This window comes from Gymnogyps californianus, chromosome 10 (genome assembly GCF_018139145.2).
Source record: "Gymnogyps californianus isolate 813 chromosome 10, ASM1813914v2, whole genome shotgun sequence".
NCBI classification, from domain to species: Eukaryota; Metazoa; Chordata; class Aves; order Accipitriformes; family Cathartidae; genus Gymnogyps; species Gymnogyps californianus.
In genome coordinates this window covers 10,251,963-10,274,300 of record NC_059480.1, presented here as the reverse complement: position 1 = coordinate 10,274,300, position 22,338 = coordinate 10,251,963, and the positions used below count along the sequence as shown (strand labels likewise).

General features: G+C 41.4%; 1 protein-coding gene across 1 annotated transcript in view; it reads right to left on the bottom strand.

Moving 5' to 3' along the window:
- The window catches only part of NYAP2 (neuronal tyrosine-phosphorylated phosphoinositide-3-kinase adaptor 2), a 175,115-nt gene that overhangs the window by 46,422 nt on the left and 106,355 nt on the right, over window positions 1-22,338 (bottom strand). Inside the window, exon 4 of the mRNA XM_050902730.1 lies at window positions 8,430-9,527. Coding sequence (XP_050758687.1) covers window positions 8,430-9,527 — 1,098 coding nt within the window. The remainder of the gene's footprint in view (window positions 1-8,429; window positions 9,528-22,338) is intronic.

The window sequence follows — 22,338 nt, the reverse complement described above, 5'->3', positions numbered from 1 at the left end:
AGAAATTGTATTTAGCGGTTTCGTTGAAAGTAATATATGCTTATGGAAAACATCACCAGATTAAGCATTTCTTACCACTATTACTGAGCACCCATAAATTGGTCGTAAATTGTGTGGTCCCGTTTGAAACAAAAAGACAATAAACTCTGCGATTCACCGTCCTGCTGTATGACTACACCATTTTGAATACAAGCTGTTCTAGTCACAAAGGACACATTTATTTTCTTGAAGCCAGAGACACAGATGGTGTAAACTGGAGTAGCTCTCCCGATTTCAAATAAAAAGTGGTGATTTATAAGTGCTGAGGATTTGGCCTAAAGGTCAAGATATTTCTCTGGCTTAGAAAGCCCGGGGGGGGGGGGGGGGGGGGGAGGGTGAGAGGGGAGGGGAAAAAAAAAAAAAAAAAAATCAATGGCACTTAAAACTCAGAACCTATTATCATTATCCATGTCCTTAAATGCAGCACGTGTTACTTTGCTTATTCACAACACAGTGAAGTAGGTGCCGATAAGTGAATTTAAGGCAGTTTTTTTCCTTTCTTTTTAACTACTTTCAGACAACTCACATCTTGTACATTAAACCTAAAGAGAAAATGTCTTTTTCAGTCCTTTACCTGAAACTGTCTTTTACTTGAAATCTAACAAAAAGAGAATAGCTTTATCTCTATAAATTTTTCTTTTTTACCCCTTACAAGTTTATTTCTTCTTCATAAAAAGAAATGTTGATTAAATTGCTAACCAGAAATTCTATCAAGCAGTCAAGTAATATAAACAGAAGGAATAAATAAATGCGTATACATCAATCAGAAACAGCAGCTGTTTCCAGAAAAACCTGAGCAATTATTTATGAAATGATGTCTTCTTCAATGCTTCTGTATACCGTCACAATCCCAGGAGGACCTGATTTTCTGATGAGCCTAAATTGCTGAATTAGAAGAGGAGACAATGTCATGGTACCAATTAGCAAAACCATTGCATATCATCTCAAAACGCATGTTTTCTATTTTAATAACTGCATGTAACAAAGGCATTCCTTCATCTTAAAAACGGAGGGGACATCCCACCCATTAGTGACTTGAACGACTAAATGCCCTTAAAATAGACATATTCGCTTTTGTGTGAAAGCAGCAAGACAACAAACAACATAGCACGCATTTCAATCAAGGAATGGGTACCTACTGATTTATCCATTCGAAACAAGTTCTCAAACCTGGCATTATCCTTGGTGCCGAGAAAGAACTGAATTACTGGCATGCAATGCAAAACGGGGCAGCGATGGTGTAGCTACGGCAGGGGATTAGCACCCAGGGACATGCAAGCTGCCACTGAGCTGCTGTGCATCCTTTCATACATTTCTTCTTTTTACCTTTGTTTCTCAGCTCACTCTTTCCCCCTTGGAGTAAACCCAGGTGAAATGTTGGTTTCCTGCCTTTTGCATGCTTAGCTGAATGACCTTACTGTCATGTTATGATTTTTCTTTCCAATTATTTCCTGTGATTGTTAATTGAGGAACACATGTCAGCTTCAACAAGTAAGAGGCTCCAGCTGGCCAGGCTAGCTGATCTGGATCAAAATATTTAGTCCAGTGCCCACCTCTTTTTGCTAGGGGATCTAAGGATTACTGGTGAAGGACAACAACAGGTATGGCTGAAACAGCACTCAAGACCACTCAACTGCAAAATGAATCTTGTTTTTTCCCAAAAGCCTGGTTCCTGAAGGATGCTGACCACATCCGGTCATCCCCATGTTTACACTTCAGTCATTTTCAGTTCTGTCTCACAACATTGCACACCCACCCCAACAGGCACATCCCTTCGTGAAGTGCAGAGTTTGAGACCTAACTGACACCAGCAGACCAGACAGCTCATGAGCTTTGTGCGTGCAGGTGTACACAGCTCTTGCCCTGGATATGCACTCACACGTGAACACTTGAAGAAAGTACTTCTGATGCTGCAACTCCTTAGCTTGCTTATATCTCAACAGATAGTAATTGACGGGCAAGGACAGAGCCTTCTTCAGGCTTTAACTAAATGCAATTAACTGTGGTAAGACCATATCCTTCCAGGGGTGAATGAGCGTCATTCTCTTCAAAGCTGGTGTTCTTTTACCCTCTATTCCTCTTCCTCTGGCATGTCCACCTGCTCCCTCCTCTAAGTCTTTTCTTTCAGATCTACTTTCAGGACTGTCAAACAAGATGTGACTGCTGTGATCACCTCGTCTAATCTCATACATATCATGGGTCATCAGACTCGAAAAGCTAACTTCTAGTGTAACAGCTGCTTCACCTGTGATGGAGAAGCCAATGCACCTCTGGCTCAAAGGTTCAGGAGTAACTTCAGTTATGCAGTATTATTTCTGTAAAGCTGTAGCTATCTCATTAGACTGAACACAGCATTCATAATGCATATAATCAATTGCTACAATGCAGAAAAGGGCTGGAGAATTAGGCTGACATCCCTTTATATAAAACTACAGAAAATATATTAACCTAGAGGTGAGAAATGATGCAGGCTTCCAAATTTCAGTCTCTGATACTGGCTCTCAGCTATGCAGTAGTTGAGCAATAGCACGTAGTGGAGTAGCTATAATACTTTTTATGGCCAGCCTAGTCTTGCAGGGAAGATCTTCCTCTTCAGAATAGCAGAGGCTGAGCAGGTATCCAAATGAGAAGGTATGCACAGTTCAATTGCATACCAAGTCCACCCTCCTTAGGCCAGCATTTGTCATCCTAATTCCATTAGAAATACATAAGCTGAAATCCTGCCCTGTCTACATCCCTCATCCTGTGTTTAATGCACAGAAGTGGAAGTTAAGCAACCAAACAGACCCACATGGGGTGAATTTTCACTTGACTCATTTCCCAAACTCTCTTTTCCAACATACTCTTCTATCTGACAGGGAACCCAAAGATGCCTTCTAGCTCCCTGGAAAGCACCAGCATTAAAAAAAAAAAAAAGTAAAAATTTCCACTCTAACTCCACTATTTCTTCATGGGAGGGTCTCAGCTGCCTGAAATCAGCATGAGCTCCTTTTTAACAAACTGAGCCACTTCTGCACCCTCCCTCTCCCCTTGCTATTTGACAGCTTATAATAAAATGTTTTAGATTCCTAATGCAGTGGGTACCAGCCAGGAACACAAAATGTTAATAATTATCCCAATTTTCAATCACTTTAACTGAATTTTCAAAGTAGCATGTTCACAATTTCCTCCCTATATGTGACTAGAAGTTGAAGAGTGAAACTCTCTGTAGGCAAAAGCCAAAGCAGCTATGAAGCCCTGCAGAGCAGCTAAGGAAAAGAGCAATGAGCTGCTGTGCATTGCGTGTCCTGATCTCACACCTCATGCACAGAGTCAGGGCACACAGCAGAGGTAACTATTATGTTGTGCAGTTCATCAGTATGAATATTTGCAATACTTGCTCAAAACAGGCACGAAGTTCCCAGGAAATTAGGAGGAAACTGAAGCCTTAACAAATAGAAACAACCAATACACAAACAGAAAGGGCTGGTCCTGGCAAGGGTTTACAGGATCATTTCACCCAGAAAAAATGCACTGCCTTGAAGCGAGTGCAGTTCAGATGCACACCAGCAGCTTCTCTTTTGCTTTTTAGGATGTGGGTATGCCTGTAGGTACATGACTTCAGTTCTATATTTTCACAGAGTACAGCATGTTTCTATGGTACAGAAAAGACAGAGGCAGCAAATACAGCTCCAGAAAATCTGAAGACCATTCCCTCTCTCCCTAATTCCCTCTTTACTGAAGGACACGGGTAACACAGACACTCAGTGCATATGCTAAAAGCAAAGGGAATGTGTCATTCAACACAGCTGGATTGAGCGGTCATACTTAAACATCTTCCAACTGTATTAGAAAAGGACACACTGCAGCAGCCCAAGGACACCAGGCAGTGTTGGTACCCTTTAAATAGTTTCCCTCTGCTGGTTTTGGCTGGGATAGAATTAATTTTCTTCACAATAGCTAGCATTGGGCTATGTTTTCCATTTGTGCTGGAAACAGTGTTGATAACACAGAGATGTTTTCATTACTGCTGAGCAGTGCTTACACAGAGTCAAGGTCTTTTCTGCTTCTCACCCCACCCCACCAGCGAGGAGGCTGGGGGTGCACAAGGAGCTGGGAGGGGACACAGCCGGGACAGCTGACCCCAACTGACCAAAGGGATATTCCAGACCATAGGATGGCATGCTCAGCATATAAAGCCGGGGGAAGAAGAAGGAAGGGAGGACATTCAGAGTGATGGCATTTGTCTTCCCAAGTCACCGTTATGCGTGATGGAGCCCTGCTTTCCTGGAGATGGCTGAACACCTGCCTGCTGATGGGAAGTGGTGAATGAATGCCTTGTTTTGCTTTGCTTGCATGCACGGCTTTTGCTTTACCTATTAAACTGTCTTTATCTCAACCCATGAGTTTTCTCACTTTTACTCTTCTGATTCTCTCCCCCATCCCACCGGGGGGGAGTGAGTGGGCGGCTGTGTGCTGCTTAGTTGCCAGCTGGGGTTAAACCACGACCCCCTCTAACCTCTGAGGACTGACGTTATACTTCACAGGGTCTGCCAACTGTTAGGGCACACTACCATGTTATCCCACACAAAAGCAGGAAGGGTTAAAGAACAGTCAATGATAATTAAAATATCTATCTTTTCCACTCTTTCACATTTTTCATGCTCTACATCTTTCTTCAGCTTTCCGTAGGGGTTCTCTCCATCTTTCTGCCTTTCTTTGTGATCACCTTCCATGAATTTTTTCATTTCTGATTTGGCCTTACAATTTATTTTTCTTTGTTCTTTTCTCCCCACCTTCATAATTGTGCTGTAATGCATATTTAAGATGCTAACAGCACACAAGAGGATTTTTAGAAGAACACAGCACAATAGGTGAGCTGCTTATAAAATCCAGATACGCACATCACAGCTGCAGCCGGTGGATGCTGAGTGCATTCAGCAACATGTCTGGGTCTTCAATGGAAGCTCATATCCTCAGAAAACGTGGCCCTGAGGTGACAGTCTCCTTAGTATCACTGATTTATCCCAATTTCCCACTAATGCAATTCCAGTGAACTCTATAGGAATAAAATAGAGGGGGGTAAAAAAGGAAAAATGGCAGAAGAGTAAAGAAAATAATACAGAAAGGCTACAATGGCAGCTTTGCTCATATATTAAAGCTGTTGACTGGAAATAAGGTTTGTGCAGTCCCCCTCCTCACAAATAAACCCACTCAAAAATGCCACAAACTAAAAGCGATCGAATACATTCTGAGTTTGGACTCAGATGCCAAATTTCCACAAAGTCAGTTGCAGTAATAACAATAAAGATGAGAGAGAATTTTCTCTGTAACTGCTGCAATATTTTCCAAATACACTCAGCTGAATATAAAATTTAGTATTGTGCTTTTTTTTTTTTTGACTAGCATATGGCAGTGAGAGCTTCAGACAAGTCACAGAGGGCTGAGTCTTGGAGGAGTCAGTGAGAAAGTTGCTTGAGATGTGCTCAGAATAATTTTATATTTTAGAAGCAAATATTCTTAGTTTCCTAGCATGATTTCATAAGAGTCATATAACTTCTTTTTTTGTATGTTTATTATCCTCTAGGTTCTGGAAATCTTTCTGTATGCTGAGAGCAAATTACACTGAAGTGACAACTATAAAATCACGGCAGTCCCAGTTAGTCCTATGCTATGCATTTACTCTCCCATAGCGTAAAAAAAAAAAAAAATCCAGAACTGTATGAGTGCCTTAGGCTTCCAGTGTGATTTGCAGGAGCAAGATTTCTTTAACAGATCGTATGATTAGTCCAGTCTACGCTATCACTATGTGTAATCACGGCATGTAAATGTGACAGTCTGATCAGATTCTACATCCAAATCCCACAATTTAGATTCTTTATGGTGGATCATTTTAATGTAGAATTGCAAGACATAAAATGCTAGACCCGTATGTGTTTTCTATAAATCTTGGAGTGTCTTCTACCTCTGTAATATCTGAGCACAAACCTGGTTCTTGCTCAGTGCAGTAATCCCACAGGATTAAGTCATACTGTAAATACCAGACAAATTACAATCGGATTAGATGGGCAGTCTGTTCATTTACTCAACACAGCTGCACTCCAGAGTCTTTTCACCACTGCTGTCTCTTTATAACATGAATGTTTTGTCCTTAAAGTAAATGAACACAGTTTCTATTTCATATCTCTCGTCTTACCATTTGTGACCAACAAGGAGCACATTTCTGCTTTCTAAGGAGCAAGCAGAATGCTCCTTGAGAGGCCAGGAAGAAAGCCGTTCTTGGTACAGATCTGCAGGGCAAGATTTATTTTAAATTTATCAGTGAAAAGTCCCTTGAAAGGTCTGCATTCAATTTCAGTCAAGTGGAATATAAAGAATATCTTTCTGGAGGTAGGTATGAGACAGCAGCACAGATTTGCTGAAATTTCCCAGGACTTGCCACATTTGCTGCAGGAATTTCTATAGGTTCCAAACCTGGTACTTCTGCCTACATCGGTGAGCATAAAACCGTCCAACTTACAAAGCTCACCAGGTAGATCTGGTGTAGCATGGGGTTTACAGGGGATTTCTGCTCACTTATGAATAAGAAGGATGTTTAATAATGTTCAATATTGTCTGCACTTTACCAAAAGCTCCCCACCACTTCACTGCAATTATTTATAAATGTCACATCACATCCCTCATAATCGTTCCCAGTTACAAGAATCATCTTGCCTTTTAGGTACAAACTTGCTTCCACCCAGCACACAAATCCAGCGTTATTGTATTTTTATTACTGTAATCACTTAGTGAAACTCTACTGAATCATGGAGCTAAGACTTTCATAAAACAGTATTTATGATTGCAGGCCACAAAAATATTAAAGCCAAATTAAGCAAACTGCTGCATCAACTCATATTCTCAGTATCCTGCTAACTCCATTCTCACGTCCACCTTCTGATTTCAGAGTCATTATTCCTGATTTGCACAGAGATAAATAAGAATAAAACTGCTGAGGCTCGGGCAGTGGAGTCCATGAACCAGAAGGAATGCTTTGTATGCCAACCCAAACCATTGCCACCAAGCTTCTCCACCCTTACACGTTTGCATGTACTCATTCAGCTGCAGAGGTGCGAGGCAGGCAACCTCTGCCCATGAAAATCCAGAGGGGGTGTTCTTATGAGCCCCCTGAGCATGCCCCAAAGTGATGTGACCACACTGCGATGAGTAATGTAACAGAGCAGCACAAACACAACCAGAAAGGCAGTGCAGAATTCACTTCTATTCTGTAGCGATATGGTAGCCCGGAAACCAGAACACCTTCCTTTATCAGGTATAAACCAGCATAGTTTATCATATCATATTTAATACGTTACAGCTGCCAAATAGGTATAATATAGCACTTACACAAACATAAGAACAGCTGTTCTCCAAAGAGAGCTTTTCCATTAGGCAGGTGTCAAGAATTCAAAGTCATAAACTGATTTTACTGAAGTTGGAGGAGAAAGTGTACTGAGCCCACTTTGCACTTTGACAAAAGGTGTTATGGCTACCTTCCACTGCAAGACGTTGTCTTTGGCATGACTGAACGGGAACGTTTTTGCAACAGAAATACTGGTGCCAGGTTCTGCTTTCACTCACACCTGTGACTCCTGCTGATTTCATTAGGAGTTTCCATTCTTCTCTAGCTCACAAATACATGTACATTGCGTAAACCGGAATGCATATGGGACAACGATTTTATGATACAGCATATGAAAAGTCAAAATTGGCTTAAGGTTTTCCTGCACAACTTCCTCCCGTGCTTTTCTCTGTGTGTGGGTAATGCATTATAGGTCACATTGGTTTTCAGATTGATTCACAGTGTGGCTTCCCAACCAGCCACACTAGCATAGCTGAAAGAGATACTCTCTGGCACAGTACGAAAGGAGGCAGTGGGAAGGAGAGGAATGGTTTTAGCTGATATGTCTGGTTGCCATCATACATGCCACGATCACTGGCCAAGTTAAGGGCGATCAATGGATCTTTGCCAAAAAACAACTCCTGTTTGGTTATTTTGCTACAAGCTGCTTGGACAATTACTGTGTCTTAGCATCCATCAAGAAAGGAAGGATGTGACATGGTGGGAAGATCCCAGCTCACGTGGGACCCTTACAACTGTGGAAAAGGTAATGAAAACTGACTCCTTTTGCAAGACCAAGCCATGTATTGCACTTCTGTAGTGCAGTATGCATACTTAAATATCTTAAAAACATAACAATATGAAGACTAAAGAAATTTTAACAATAATCACTTTTCTTCCCATTACAATAAATTTATATAAGGAATTCAGACTTCTGAGGTACTTGATTTTTGCAAGCGTTTGAGTTAGCAAAATACAGTGAAAGGTATTATACAAGGAAGAATGAGGAAAAATTACATCAAGAACTTACTTTCTGCAGGTTCCTTAGATCTTCTGCCACTGGAGGACTTCCTCAGGAGACTTCGTCCTGAGGTAAAGAGGCTGGTTAGTTCCTCCAGAGGACTGGTGGGTGTCCGAGAACGGGAACCACTCTGAGATGACGACCCATAGGTACTGACCGAGGCGTTTACCATCTTTCCTCCTTCTTGCAATGTGTTTCTGGCTGTAGAATGAGGCACTGATGGAGAGCTTCTTGAGAGACTTCCTGAATGTACAGAGTCATAAGGTGGAGGTCTTTTGAGGCTTAAGGGGGTAAGAGACCTACCCATACTGACAGGAGAAGGTGAGGCAGAGTGACTTTTAGGATAACCATGTGGAGACTGTGTTCTGTATAAGGTAGAAGGATGAGGAGGTGAGGAGGTGTGCCCAGGGGTGCTAGTTCCATGAGATACTGTCTGATCTTTCTCCAGTTTTTGATGGCCTGGTATATGAGGTGGCAGTGAAGATGGAGAAGCTCCAGCTTGTTGTTTGATGTAAGACACATTCTCTAAAACAGGAAGCTTTGTGACCTCTAGTGGAGTTAGAGGAGACTCGTCAGAATTTGGGGAACACTGCACTGGTGCTGGTGGGAACACCAGCAGTGGAGGTCTGTGAGAAAGCAGATTTGGAAATGGTGGGGGTATATCACAAAGCAAGCCCTTGGGAGTAGATGGCACTGAAGACTTGGTGAAATCTAGGTCAGGCACTGTGGGAGTAGCACACTGAGAAGAACAAGTGTGATGGTCATATTCACATTGACATTTTGAATCTTGGCCTACATCATCAAATATAGGGTATTTCATCTCCTCATAGACTGCTTCGCTTTGGTCATCCTCATCTTTTTTGAAGTCTCTGAGAATATTCCCAACCATTTCAATATAAACAGGCTCTTCTTCCTCTGTGTCTGGGGCAGGACTGCTGACCTGCGATAAAGAGGCATCCCTAGTGAGTGTTGTCTTCATAGGGCCATGCTTTTTGATATACGTTTCATCAAAAGATGTGCTTAGCTGGGTGTTTGGATTTCGTTTCGGCTTAGGAGGTGGAATCTTCTTTGTGTATTCATCACTGTGAGGTCTTGGTTTGGCTGACACTGAAAACAGAACAAAATATAAATTCATCAGAAGTATGTAACATACTTTGTCAACTATAGGATGTCTGTTACAGTGTCATAATTCTGGAATGGATTTCCTGGGACCAGCCTGTTGCTGGTTTTCTCTGGTATTACATCACTGGAACACTACAAAAAAATAACACTCTCTTCAAAACGCTCCTAATCTTCCTGCAGAATGCTCTCACACTCCAGCAGTATTAAGTAGCTAGTGAGCACTTCCCTTCCTCCGAGACATCTGTTCTCTCCCAAACTCTTTGGACAAGGGACTTTCCATTTTTAAGTATTATGCTTTTCAAATATCACTGTGGGATTTTAAAGACCCGAAGAGTTGCCAAAGACACAAAACTAAGTATCCAAATGAACTCCTTATGACTGCACGAGAACAGTTAAGATCCTGGACATTCATACTGGAATGACAGTGATGTAACTCAGCAGTGACACAGTGATGAATCAAGACCTTTTTATTTATAGTAACTTCTTGCATAAAGCACAACAATTCTCTCAGCACTGACTGAGAAAGAAAACACTCACATACAAATACTGTAAATTTGCTGTTGGGATAATCCTAATCATTTATCTGGACTCTATCCTATGAATTAACAAGACTTCAGTGAAGTCAAGGGGGAACACAGTATCTCACAGATTCAGATCCTTCCCAAACAGGTTACTTCTAGAAACAATAGACCATTTTGTCTTTGAAATTATAAATCAAAACATTGTGATGAAATTAATTTGAAATGAGAGGTCAAGGGTTTCTTAGAAATTATCCTTTATGAATTAAACAATAAAGAAACTCATGGAAATTGCATGTTGTTCACTTTGCATAAATAGTTAAGAAAACATCTTATTAAATGTTGGGATTAATAAAATGCCTCATTAGATGTTTGGGTGAAGTCAGTTTTTATCCTAAGCAGACTCAACAAACTTATTCAGAAACAAAATTTACCACATACACTAAACCTAATTTATATTCCTATAGGGTAAATAGTTCTTGCATTGAAAGCCTTGATACCTCACTGGTAAGTTTCCCAATTTAAAAAAGAAACCTCAACTACAGGCCAGTTTAGAATGGCAGCTTTCCTGTCTTTCCAAACTTTGCTGCTCCTTGCAATTCACTGCTACAGATCTGCCACTGCAAACTCAGCGCTCAGAGAAATTTCCAGACACCTTCTGCTGACTCATCAGAAAACAGCCAGCAAATTTCTAATGTTAAACCAAGCAGGAAGCGCTCGTGGAATTAAAAACCCTCTTTCAGAAACAGCCTCAAACGTATTACTAAAGCCAGCAGTGAGGCACTGCTCTGCCAGTTGAAAGACAGTATTTTGACAGTCTGCGAGGACACCAGCTCAGGGCTGGAAGACGCCTGCATTACAGCATCCTACTAATGTGATTTGGTCAGTATCAGAGGAGGATTCAAACATAGTGTTATCACTTTGTCACACTTCTGCTTTGATCTGCTAAAAAACCTCTCTTCAATTCTTACAAGGCACAGCAATAAAGGCAGATGTTAAATAAGATTCCAGTTTTGTTTAGGAATAAGGAGCTGTGAATGTATGCGTGTGCACATATACGAAGTAATGAGACCACTCTTCATTGACAGCATTTATTTAAGCTTAACATACAACTAAGGTACAACAAAGCAGAACGAAAAAGAAATCTTGCTAGAATTAAAAAAAAAAACAACAAACCTCAAAAAATGATATTATGCTTTCATGATGGTTCCAATTAATGTGTTCTACTTTGCAGCAGGCTAGGGACATGCAAAAGCTACCACAGATAAGAGTGTTTGGTAGCTTGATAGTTTTTCACTATGTGGTTATATCCTAATGCACTTTAAATTTGTCTTTTTAATTAACCCAAATTAATTTTCTTGAATGTATTAGGATAGACTTTTGGGAATGAGATGTAGGCTACCAGAACCATTCGGGCTTTTCAGAAAATATTACTCCGATGTATTTGAAAATACTAGCAGATTTTTCTTGCCGTGCTTCCAGCTAAATCACTATTTCCTTTCTGTTTAGTCTGTTATTTGTATATTACGTTCATATACACTCTACTGACATAAACTTGATCTCAATCCTCTCTCCACACCTCTGTTAATCTGATTTACAACCCTGGCAAAAGCAATCTTCTTCAGATTGGTGTCACTAAAACGAAGAGACAGTCAGTGAGACTGGTGCAAACTGCCTGATCATTTCTGAACATGTTGCCCAGGACCTGAACTCTTCTTTAGACTGGCTAAAGGATTACAGACTTTACTGCATTTTGAAATTGTGTATTTTGTATACAGAGGCTTCTCGCAGTCTTCAGTTCCCTGTGCATCATGTTACCATCCTTAATGGATACCTGAGATACAAATGTTTCCCGCTCCTCTGCCTTCCTTAGACACCTGTTCCCTGTGCTGTCTTCTACACCTCCTGTGCCACGGGTGTCACACTGAGAACGTGCTCCGTCTCGTAGCCATATCCCCACTCTTCCATCTCTTTATCTGGAGAGATGTTAATGATGGACAAAGCAATCAAAAGATGCTCTTGTGCTGGAGGTCATTCAAGGCTAGTGTTAACTGATATTTTTACCTAAAAATAGCTAAAAGTGGTTAAGAGTACTGTGTTTTCAAACAAATTGCTAGAAAAAGTATATTTTGCCTCTTCCCTCCTTCCATTTTCACAGTTTTTATCCAACTGATGAGGTTCAGCCACGTGGTCTAGACCTGTCCTTAGGTGTTCAGGTTTGCATACACAACATTCACAAGTTATTGCATTATAGTCAAGGAAATGAGAAATGTCATGGAAAAATGATTGACATTCTGCCATCTAGTCTTGTAAAGTATTTTTGCATGGGTTCAAATTAAGTACCGCAGTGACACACACAGTATTCTCATCTGCCATTGTATGATATGTAGCATTAGCCTAAAATATCTTGGTGACATTATCAACAAAAAGGTCAAATGACCCAGTCTTGCTGTATGATACACAGAGTAAAACATGACAAGGTGGAAGATTTACTTTCCATTTTCTATTAAAAGCATTTTTTCCTCTGCCACAGTTTAGTTTATTAAAGCATCTATTTCCAGGAGGTAGTATGTTACTGAGATCTTTTTCCCTCCTTGACAAACTGGACTTTTCAAACTAAAATTTAAAACTAAATGCTTTAAATATGTTATAAACCTTATAAAGGTATAGAGGTACCTCCTATATGCTACACAGAGCAGGAACATTTGGTGCTATAAGACTTCCTAGAGAAAATACACAGGTAAATGGATAGGGTAAATAGCAAAGGAATTTTTTTATCGTGACTGGGAACAGAGGAACTGCTCAACACCTACTGGGAACTCCCCTCAGCTGCAGTGGGGCATTCAGGAGGCAAACTGAATTAGCTTTAAGAAGGCTATGATGCAAGACACTTATGTTTTTTTAACAAAGGTTTCTACTCTGAAACACAGCTCCATAGCAAGGGCTGAACTCTACGGCACACCCGATAATGGAAAATGGATCACGAACTACCACTCCAGCCCAGAATAACAGAAGAAAAAAACCAGGAATCCTACAACAGAACAGAGCTGTGCAAAGCTAATGAAAGGAGCAGGGAGTATTTGTACAGTTCTTGTGTTACCAACATTTGGCAGGGATAAATGTGCATGAATGCAGAAGCCCTGGCAAGATCCCACAGCCAATGAAAGGATATTGCCAATATTTGGCAACCTCCAGAGAGGAACAGGCAAGATTGCTTTAAGTACCTGACATTTATCAGGCAGAAAAAGCATTCAGCGCCTGCTGGGAACATAAACGCCTATGAAAAGCAAACCATGCTGACATATTGGTGATACACATACTGCCGTGTTGTCTGCTCTAAACATGGAGTAATTAAGTGCTTCTCAACATGGATTACTATGTCCTTGGTGCAACTGTCGCCAGTAACTTGCCTTGAGACTCTGTGGCTCGTACGTCAGAGCACACAGGGCCCGATCCAAAGCTGAATGCAAGAAATGAAAGTGAAGACTATTTTTCTCTCCCTGCCAGCTGCAAGTTCCCTTAAACAGCCATGTTAAAGTGCACTACAAAGCTCTCGTGAGTGTTTCTATTACAGACATACACAAACGCAAGAGACCGCCAGGTCTGCAAGGAGTTTGAGCAGACTGGAGGCGATCAGAGGAAGATAGCTCAGCAACTGCTACATGGTTCTCTGCCCTCACAGGAGCTATCCCGGCTGCAGAGGCTCCAGGAGCTCAGGGTGCTATGCTAGTGGCTCCTTTTTTTGCATCAGAACCGCCCAAACTACCACAGTTGATAAACTGGAGGCACGACGATCCTTGCAAACAAAACTGAACTTCATGGAGTTTATGCTGCTTGGGCAGGAACTCTCCGTGTGTAACAGCATCTTACTACTAAGCAATTATCTAGCTCTAATAAACTGCAAGTGAAACAAAACATGCAAGCTGTAATAACTTCAGTTCTCATCTAGAAGCAAGAAGCACAGTGCTTAAAATAGCCTTACGGAAGTCCTACTGAATAAGCAGAATATGACATTTTTCAAATGAGATATTTGTAGTGCAAAGGTTACACGTAGCTTTCAGACATGCCCAGATAATCTGCCTTTCATAGTTAATTTTGGAAATACAGGATGCTTCTGGTCATCTTATCCTTCTGAAGTATTTTTTTACTCTTTAAGGAGGGACTGAAATATGAAAACGTGTTATCAGATTGTTTTTATTATTTGCTCACTGTATAAGGAATGAGTGGAAATGTCTAAAAACTAAAATGAATTTTGTCATTTTCTATTGTCCTTTGGGTATTTACCAGCTTTTGCAGTTCAGAGACCCAGCCGATTTATTGTGCTGTTCACTGTAACAAACAGAATAAAAATACATGTAACAGGAAAATTCCTCCCTTTCAATTTCTACAAGAGGTTATAGCATTCAATTTCTTTCTAAATGAAGGAATTATTTGGGGCCTAAAATTTTTTAAAATTCTTAAAAAAATGTTACTTTAAATGCAGAAGGAATTAATCTTGCCATATTTTGAGGGGTACCTCTATCAAAAAGAGCCTCCAGGAGTGAAAGGAAATAGAATTTCTTTAATTAAACCCTGAACATGCTGGATACTGAATCAAAGATGCACAGATTCTGACTTACATCACATAATTGAACAGAGAAAATCCAGCTCTAGGGTAGCACAGAACCTATATATATATATGTGCATGTAAGTTCAAGACTATGAGTAATCCCACTGGCTTTAATGAAATTAACTGCTTGTTCAAAGTTGCACATGATCTTAAGTGCATTTGTGCACCAGTGCTTATACTGGGTTGGATTTCATTATCTCTGTAGATGAAGTTTGAATATTCTTAGTGAAACTGAATTTAAAAAGGCACAGTCCTCTGAACTGTGCAAAAGATCAGCACTCAGGAGACCTGAGTTTAATTCATCTCTTTGTCACAGGCCACAGGGCCTCACCTGTCATTTTACCCCTTAATGCCACTTTTCACCATTTATCTTTTGCCAGTTTAGGCTCTAAGGTATTTTATGCAAGGTTTTTATTTTATTTGTTTATATCAATCCTTGCACAATGGTTCCCATCATTGGAAAACAACAGTAGAAATCAAAAGCAAATTTAAATGTATCTATTTGAGACATGCAGTGTTTAACATGCATCTTTTCTTCTCCAAGGAATTTCTGAAGGCAAATGTTCCTACACTGAACAGCCATAAAATATACACACAAAGATGCATCTCAGCAAATGACTATAGAAACATCATCACTAGGTTGAAGTAACATCAGAGAATGTATCTCTCACAAAAAAAAAACTGGCTTTCAAAATAGCATTGTCCTCATGGACACAAGTCCTTTCCCTGCAGGTTACCTTTTCCTTTTCTAAAAGATGCTAGTAGGAAAAAGCAAAGAGGGGAAGAACATGGAAGGAATAAAAGAACGATCTGATTCATTCAAACAGCTTTGCAAGCAATAGGTGGTTTCAGCACAATGATTTCATGCAGTACGTATTTCTTCCCCCTCCTGAATCTATTACCTCTTACTGGAAGTTATTTGGGCCTTTAAAGAGGACAAAACTATACTGAAAATGAAAGGTCTAAAAGACAGTGTCATAAAATAATACTGATGTGCTACTGGGATGTCTCAAGGCTATGATTAAGGAGACTTCTTCAAAAGTATTCAGGTCCCTTTATTTTGCCTACAACTTCTTTCAGCTTTTAAAATGATTGACTTCTGCTCTAATTCAAAGCGGTGGAAACCTAGTGGCTTCAGTAGTGATATTCCAGAATTAAACACCAGTACAACAGAGAGCAGAATTGGGCCTTGCAGTTAAATTCAGTTCTGCGTTAATCTAACAATATAACTACTGCAACTGATAGGCACCATGGTTGAAGACATGCTGCTGCCAGATTCAGCATAGGGCTGGGTATCTGGGCCACAAAACCGAATTCTCAGCCCCAACACCACAGCTCCTTACAGGCTGTATATGCCAAGGTAGCCATACCTGCCTGGGATTCACAAAAGCCAGCCTGCTGCACCAACTGCCCTGCCGCCAGAGCCTCCTCCCAGCACGGCAGGGGCTGCGGTTCCTTTGCTCTGCATTATCAAGACAAGGGCAGATCCAGAGATGCCAGGACATTTCAAAAACTTTGGAGTATCAGCATGCTGGAGAGAGTCCCTCCCCAAACTGCCACGCTCCAGAGCAGACTGAGGTTTTCTCCTCCAGAGCCCTCCACTTCTCTCTACATCCGCCTGACACACTGAGCTCTGCTTATTACCTGTTCCCACAGTGAAAAGGTCTCCAAAAGCTTTCAGAAAATTACAAAGTGACTAAGTTTCCTTCTGAATGCCCAGCTTTGTGCTTTCGTATATTTTGAACTTCACATCCTAGCTCTTTTAAAGAACAAGTAATTGATGTCCCTGATTTTTCCAGATAACATTGAATAGGCAAAGAAAAAAAGAAAAGAGAGTGTTTGAGAAATAATTACAAATTATTTGCAATCAAGTCTTTCTGTACTATTCACTGAAGCTAACAGTTATTGTCAGTTGGCACAGCCCTGGAATAGCAGAAAAAGCAAGATTTTGGATAAGTAAGAAAAGTCAATTTGAATCATCCTCCTTTTACAGGAAAACTAATGAACTGAGTGCAAATGGAGGCAAACAAAAAATCTCACAGTAACTCCTTTTAGGTTGCAATGATTTCTGAGTATCCATTTAGAGAAATATCCTTGATCTAATATGCCCAGACACAAGGGGCCAGGAGGCATTTACACCATGGCATTACATGGGTGTAAGTTACAGCAGTTCCAGTGGAAGCAGGCTCTGATGAGTGAGAGGTGGGAGGATTACTGGGGAAGTGGGAATCTGAGTAAAGGATCCTCACACTGCCCACACATGCAACCAATATTGCTGAAATGCTGGTTTGTTCTGTTTCAGATAGCCTGCAGTCTGCATATGCGAAACAGATTTTGCAGCCAGTGCAACAGTAGCAATAAAAGTTCTGTAACTGTATATAATCTGAAGAAATTCTAGATATAGAAAGGCAATTGCCACGGGAATTTATCAATCGCAAGCATCATTAGATGAATTACTTGAATTCATCTTCAACTCAGTGCAAACAGAACTACTGAATCATGCTTGCAGAGAAATTACTTTACAAAGCATATGTGCTTGTTTGTTGGTGGCTCTAGTGCGGGAACCTATACAGAGTCAGAGCACTGAAGAGTTAAACGTGGTCACAACAGAGTACAGAAAAACAGCCACAGATCAGCAACATGTGTAAAGACCTTCAGTTTTAAAGCAACATTTATGGTATCTTAACTGTCATCTTGGAGATGAAACCTGAACAGCTTTCGCTGGTTTACTGTAAATTAACTGTTATCGCTCTATTCTTACAGCTACCCACAAACTGACTGCATTTCACACTGAGAACGATGGGCGACATCAGCCCCCACCACCCCCCACCCAGCATCTTTATTGCAGTGCAGCTATTAGAGCCCAGTTCTCATAGAGCTGTCATCCTGCGCTAGCTGCCCCCTCTCCCTCTCTGTAGCTACCCATCTCACGTTCCCCAAATATCACGCAGAAGATGGCGAGGCTCTGCATTTTGTGTGATTGAGTTTCTACAGGCTGTGCCACTGATGACTGAAAGCACAGCAGCATTTCTGTTGACCTGCAGAAAGAAAAGATCTCTCTTCTGCTCAGAAAGGGATGCTTCTGGGTATGTGTGAAGAGCTAAGTCCCACCGACTTGTGCCTTAGACACCTATGTCATACGAGCTTGGTATGTAGTGGACACCACTACGATACCAGTAAGCCTTTGAGGGCTGAGCTGCTTATTCATATATTATCTACTGCCCAAAGGGCACTGAAGGCTTCTGTGGTATCATTTGGCAACGCTCATGTAAACAAAGGCATACTCCAGTCTGAATGCAACTCCTGGCTTCACAGGAACAACACTGCTATTGATTACTAGCTATCGTAGCTGAGGGACACAATGTGGGAAATCATTTGCTGGACTTTCATGAACTTCTTGGAGAAGGTAGGGTACAGAGGCTTTCTGACCCAGTACTTATAGAGACACTGAATGAAACTGATCTCTGCAAGAGTTCTAGCTCTGGGTGATTTCTAAATCCAGTAACTGCACCCAAATAGTGGACTCTGAAATGATTTACAGGGAAAACAGGAAAGAAGGAAATCAAGCTAGAGAAAGAGCAAACGCTTAATGAAACAGGAAGTTTAGCTCACCTGCTTCATTTATCTAGAAAAATAGTCTGTATTTGCTCACTTGATTTAATTGTTGCTTTGGTTCAAACACATCCTGTCCAGAACGCTAGCGGTGACTATATGCAAAGACTTGAATAATTTGTCCAGAGATATGAGACTCTTCATTTTTTAGATCCACAGTAGTGCCTATCTTCTACTTACAGATATAATAAGTAGGTCAAATCCATTATTTGCTTACATAAGTAACAATCTGTTTGCCGAGCTTCTAAAATAATTGCAGCCCATTAAATCAAGCTGGCAGACCTGCAGAGGTGATATTGTGCATAATACTGACCTTTTGGGGACTCCAACATGAAACGTATTGAGTCCAACTACTCCACAGGCATGGCAGCCCCACAAATCTGCTGTGCTTCCTCAGCATCTCCCACCAGCGACAAGGAACCAATAGATTTCACTAACCTCCTCTCCCCCAGAAATTTTGTGGGCTTTGTACAATTCTTTTCCTTGAGGCCACTGTATAAAAAGCCTCTTGCTGCTGCTGAATGACACATCCGGCAGGCCCTTCTGCCATGGAGCTCACATTTCAAAACAAAGCACAAGGTTGATCGCAGGGGTCAAATGAGTCACCACAGCAGGAGCATTGAGAAAGCAAATAAGCCCCAATGAACAAGAGTTCATCTAAAGGGGCACTCTTGCCTCTACCAAAAGGACACAAGGTGACCCTGCAGAAGCAGTTCCTGCAGGTTGTCACTCAGCATCTTTTGGGTGAATATGATGATAGCTGAAGTGGACAGAGCATCGTCAGAGCAGCTCACAGGCAGGCAGCAGTGCCTGGAGATGTAACAGCTCCGTGGTCAGAGGCTGAGCGTTACTGAAATACTCAGTGTAATCGGCTTTAGGAAAAGAGCATCACAGCTATTCATTTTACTTCCGTCTCCATAGGGGTGACTCCTCTCTCCTCCTCAACTCTAAATAAAGTGTTGACAAAATTACAGACAAGCCACACATTATCATCTGCCTCCCACTCAGAGCTTCTCTGTGCACTTGGCATCTATCATTTCATCTTGCATTTATTTGCAGAGTGGTCTAGTGAAACTAGTAGAGCCTATAATAGCGTTGATCTATAAGGGTCATGCAGCCAGGCCTACTCACCAGAAATTCACCTGGTATGGCTGCAGTGTACAGTACTATTTTGACAGTGTTGTACACAGTTCCAGACAAGCTTTGGGAGAGCCCTCTCCTGTTTCAAATGCCAGGCTTAAGCTCATTGTGCCACCTGAGAAGTGAGACGGAGGATGAAAAGGCAAACATGGAGCACAAAAAGGAACAGAGGAACTGCTGCCAGAAGCTGTTCCTACCTCACCCATGACTGCAGAACCTGTTCAGTTCAACTCACAGGCAGAACTAGTGGGAACAAGAAAGAGGCTTGATTAAAAACTAGCACCCTGCAAAAAAAGGGAAAAAAGACCAAGAAGCAGAAGACAGAAGATGGAACAACGAGGAAAAGTGGAGCTCTCTAGCAAAAATGTTTGGAAAGCTGAGGTAAATGAAAGGAAATTAAAGCAAGAGCAGTATCACAGGCTAAAAGATCTTAGCCAATATCTAAGGGAAGAAGGCGGCATCAACTACCAGAGTATGACTGGAGACTGCCAAGATCATCATTTGCTCCCAAAAGCTCTTTATGTGAATGAACTGTGTTATTATTTCCCCTTGTCTCTCCCACACTGTGTTTGCAGTGAGCACACACAGAGCACTCCTCTTCCCCTTTTTCTCCTTCCCTTCCATTTTTCCCTTCTCCTTCCCATTTACTTATAATTTGGACCCATCCAACCTTACAGCACAGCCCCTAAGCCAGGCCTAATGGTTCAACTAAGTGCAGAACACAATGGCATGGGTGTAGGGACAAGCCAGTGCCGGTTTTGCCACTGAGAAGCCATTGACTGATGAAACTGTTATCCCAGTCAGCTTTCTCAGATAACATACCTTATCCTTTCCTTTGCCAAGCAACTTTTCATTGCAAGAAATGTTCCTTTTTATCATATCTTGCAGCTGTTGAAGTTCCCTATGAAGACTGAACTAGCGTCTACTCCCACTGTCACTAGGACGTAGTGATGCATCCACACTTTGAGCAGTTGCACCACCACAGGAAACCGTAAGCTATTGCTATAACCCAGTGTTTACAGCCTGCTTCGTTTTGCTGTTGCTCAGAGGCAAAGCTCTGCAGGAATTCATCCGTACCACTGACGCACAGCCTCTGGTACAGGATGGCACAGAACAGCCTAAGCTCTGAGGGGAGTTGTTACCTACCATCTCCTGGGACTGTCTGTGCTGTAAACCAACGACATTCAGCATTTCACAGAGCTGGACCATAATCGCAGCCCAGATTTTGCCATTCTTATTCATGCACTGCAGCATCAGTGATACTAACAGGAGTTTGGGAAAGGGAACTTGAGCAGTTCCTATGCTGAGAGGCTACTTGAAGTCCTCGTTTCCACAGTGACTGCCCTGAGTTCACAGATGAAACCCTGCCAGATGTGTGGAATTTCACATTAGGCAATGACAGTCTTTTTCACGTATTCCCTTCTCCACTCAAAAGCCTCTTTCTACAGTGCTGTACACAAAAGCACTCACACATGTCCCATTAGCCCAAATTTTGACTGTGAGCAGAAATACTCTGATCATAAGTTGATTGCAAACTACCTCACAAAACAAAGCTCTCGTCACTATCTTGATTTTACAAAGGAGGAATCTGGGACACTGAGAGCCAAGTGCAATGCTCAAGGTCATCTGAGCCAGTGGCAGGGCTGTGAAGCGCCCTGTTCCTCCACTTACACCACTGAGAGATGGTTAGTATTATTTACAGAAGTCTCCATTTGGCATAATACTTACTCACATGCAAGCACGTATTTGCAGGACTGGGATCTTATGGCAATTAGTCACTGTAGATATTTATCCACAACAGCTGTAAAAATTATCTCATCTTTAACAGAAAATAACAAATAATTCAGAACCATAGAATACCTTGAGCTTCCATGCTTTTGTTTGCAAAAACTCATATTTAAGAAAATAAACAGGCTAGACATATTATCAAGTTTTTGAATCCACACTAGTGATATAGCTTCAAGCTTGTGCTCGGTGCACATTTGTACGTTTGCTTTTTTTGGTTGTGTTTTTTTTTTTCTTTTAATCAAAGGGTTACTTACCATCTTATTCACCAGAATCCAAATATTAAGACACTTCCATTGTCATAAGCAAAAACCTAACCCCATTAAAACTTTCCCAATTGAGGAGACTCGTGGCATCATCACACTGATCCTAAGGCAAGATTTACAGCCAAGCCACCCTTCGGTATTCTACCAAGAGGAAATGGGAGACAGCTCCCTTTGCAGTCATGCATAGAGGGGAAAATGCCAGGAATCTTCTTCATTCCACAAAGCACTGTTAGGGCCAACAACCCAAAGGTTATACTGCTCCCAACACAGAGTTGAGTTTTTCCAGGCATGTTTATGCTCAGAGAGTCCTGTACTTGCAGTACTGGTTTTTGTTTACTACTAAGCATAAGAGGAGCTAGAATTATGCAATCGTTACATGCAAGCTGGTTGTGAATTTGAAGGCAGAGTATTATGCATGATGAACTCAGAGAAATGATGGAAGCCATGGCAAATATTATACCACTGCACTGGAAATGGATATTAAGCTATGCCTCTTGATGATGTCAAGTACACCGTGCTCTGGCTTTTTACTTCCCACATCTAAGCCTCCCCCCACCCTGAACCAGCAGCCAGCTGCAAATCACACTGGACTTTGGGGGATGTGCTTCTTGTTTGACATGCCAGCAGTTCAAAGTTATGGCCACTAAAATTAGCACAAAAATTTGTGTGCTTGTTTTTTTTTTTTCCCTTGTGCATCTATGAAAAGCCCAGGCTGGTACACTGTGACCTCCAGGCAAGTTGATGGCATTGCAAAAAGGAAGCTGTGCTCTGTTGAGCTGTCACTGCTATGCACGTTTTCCCAACACAGCACTGTTTGCACACGTATGATTTGAAAAGCATGAAGTGCCAAACACAGTTGTAGCATG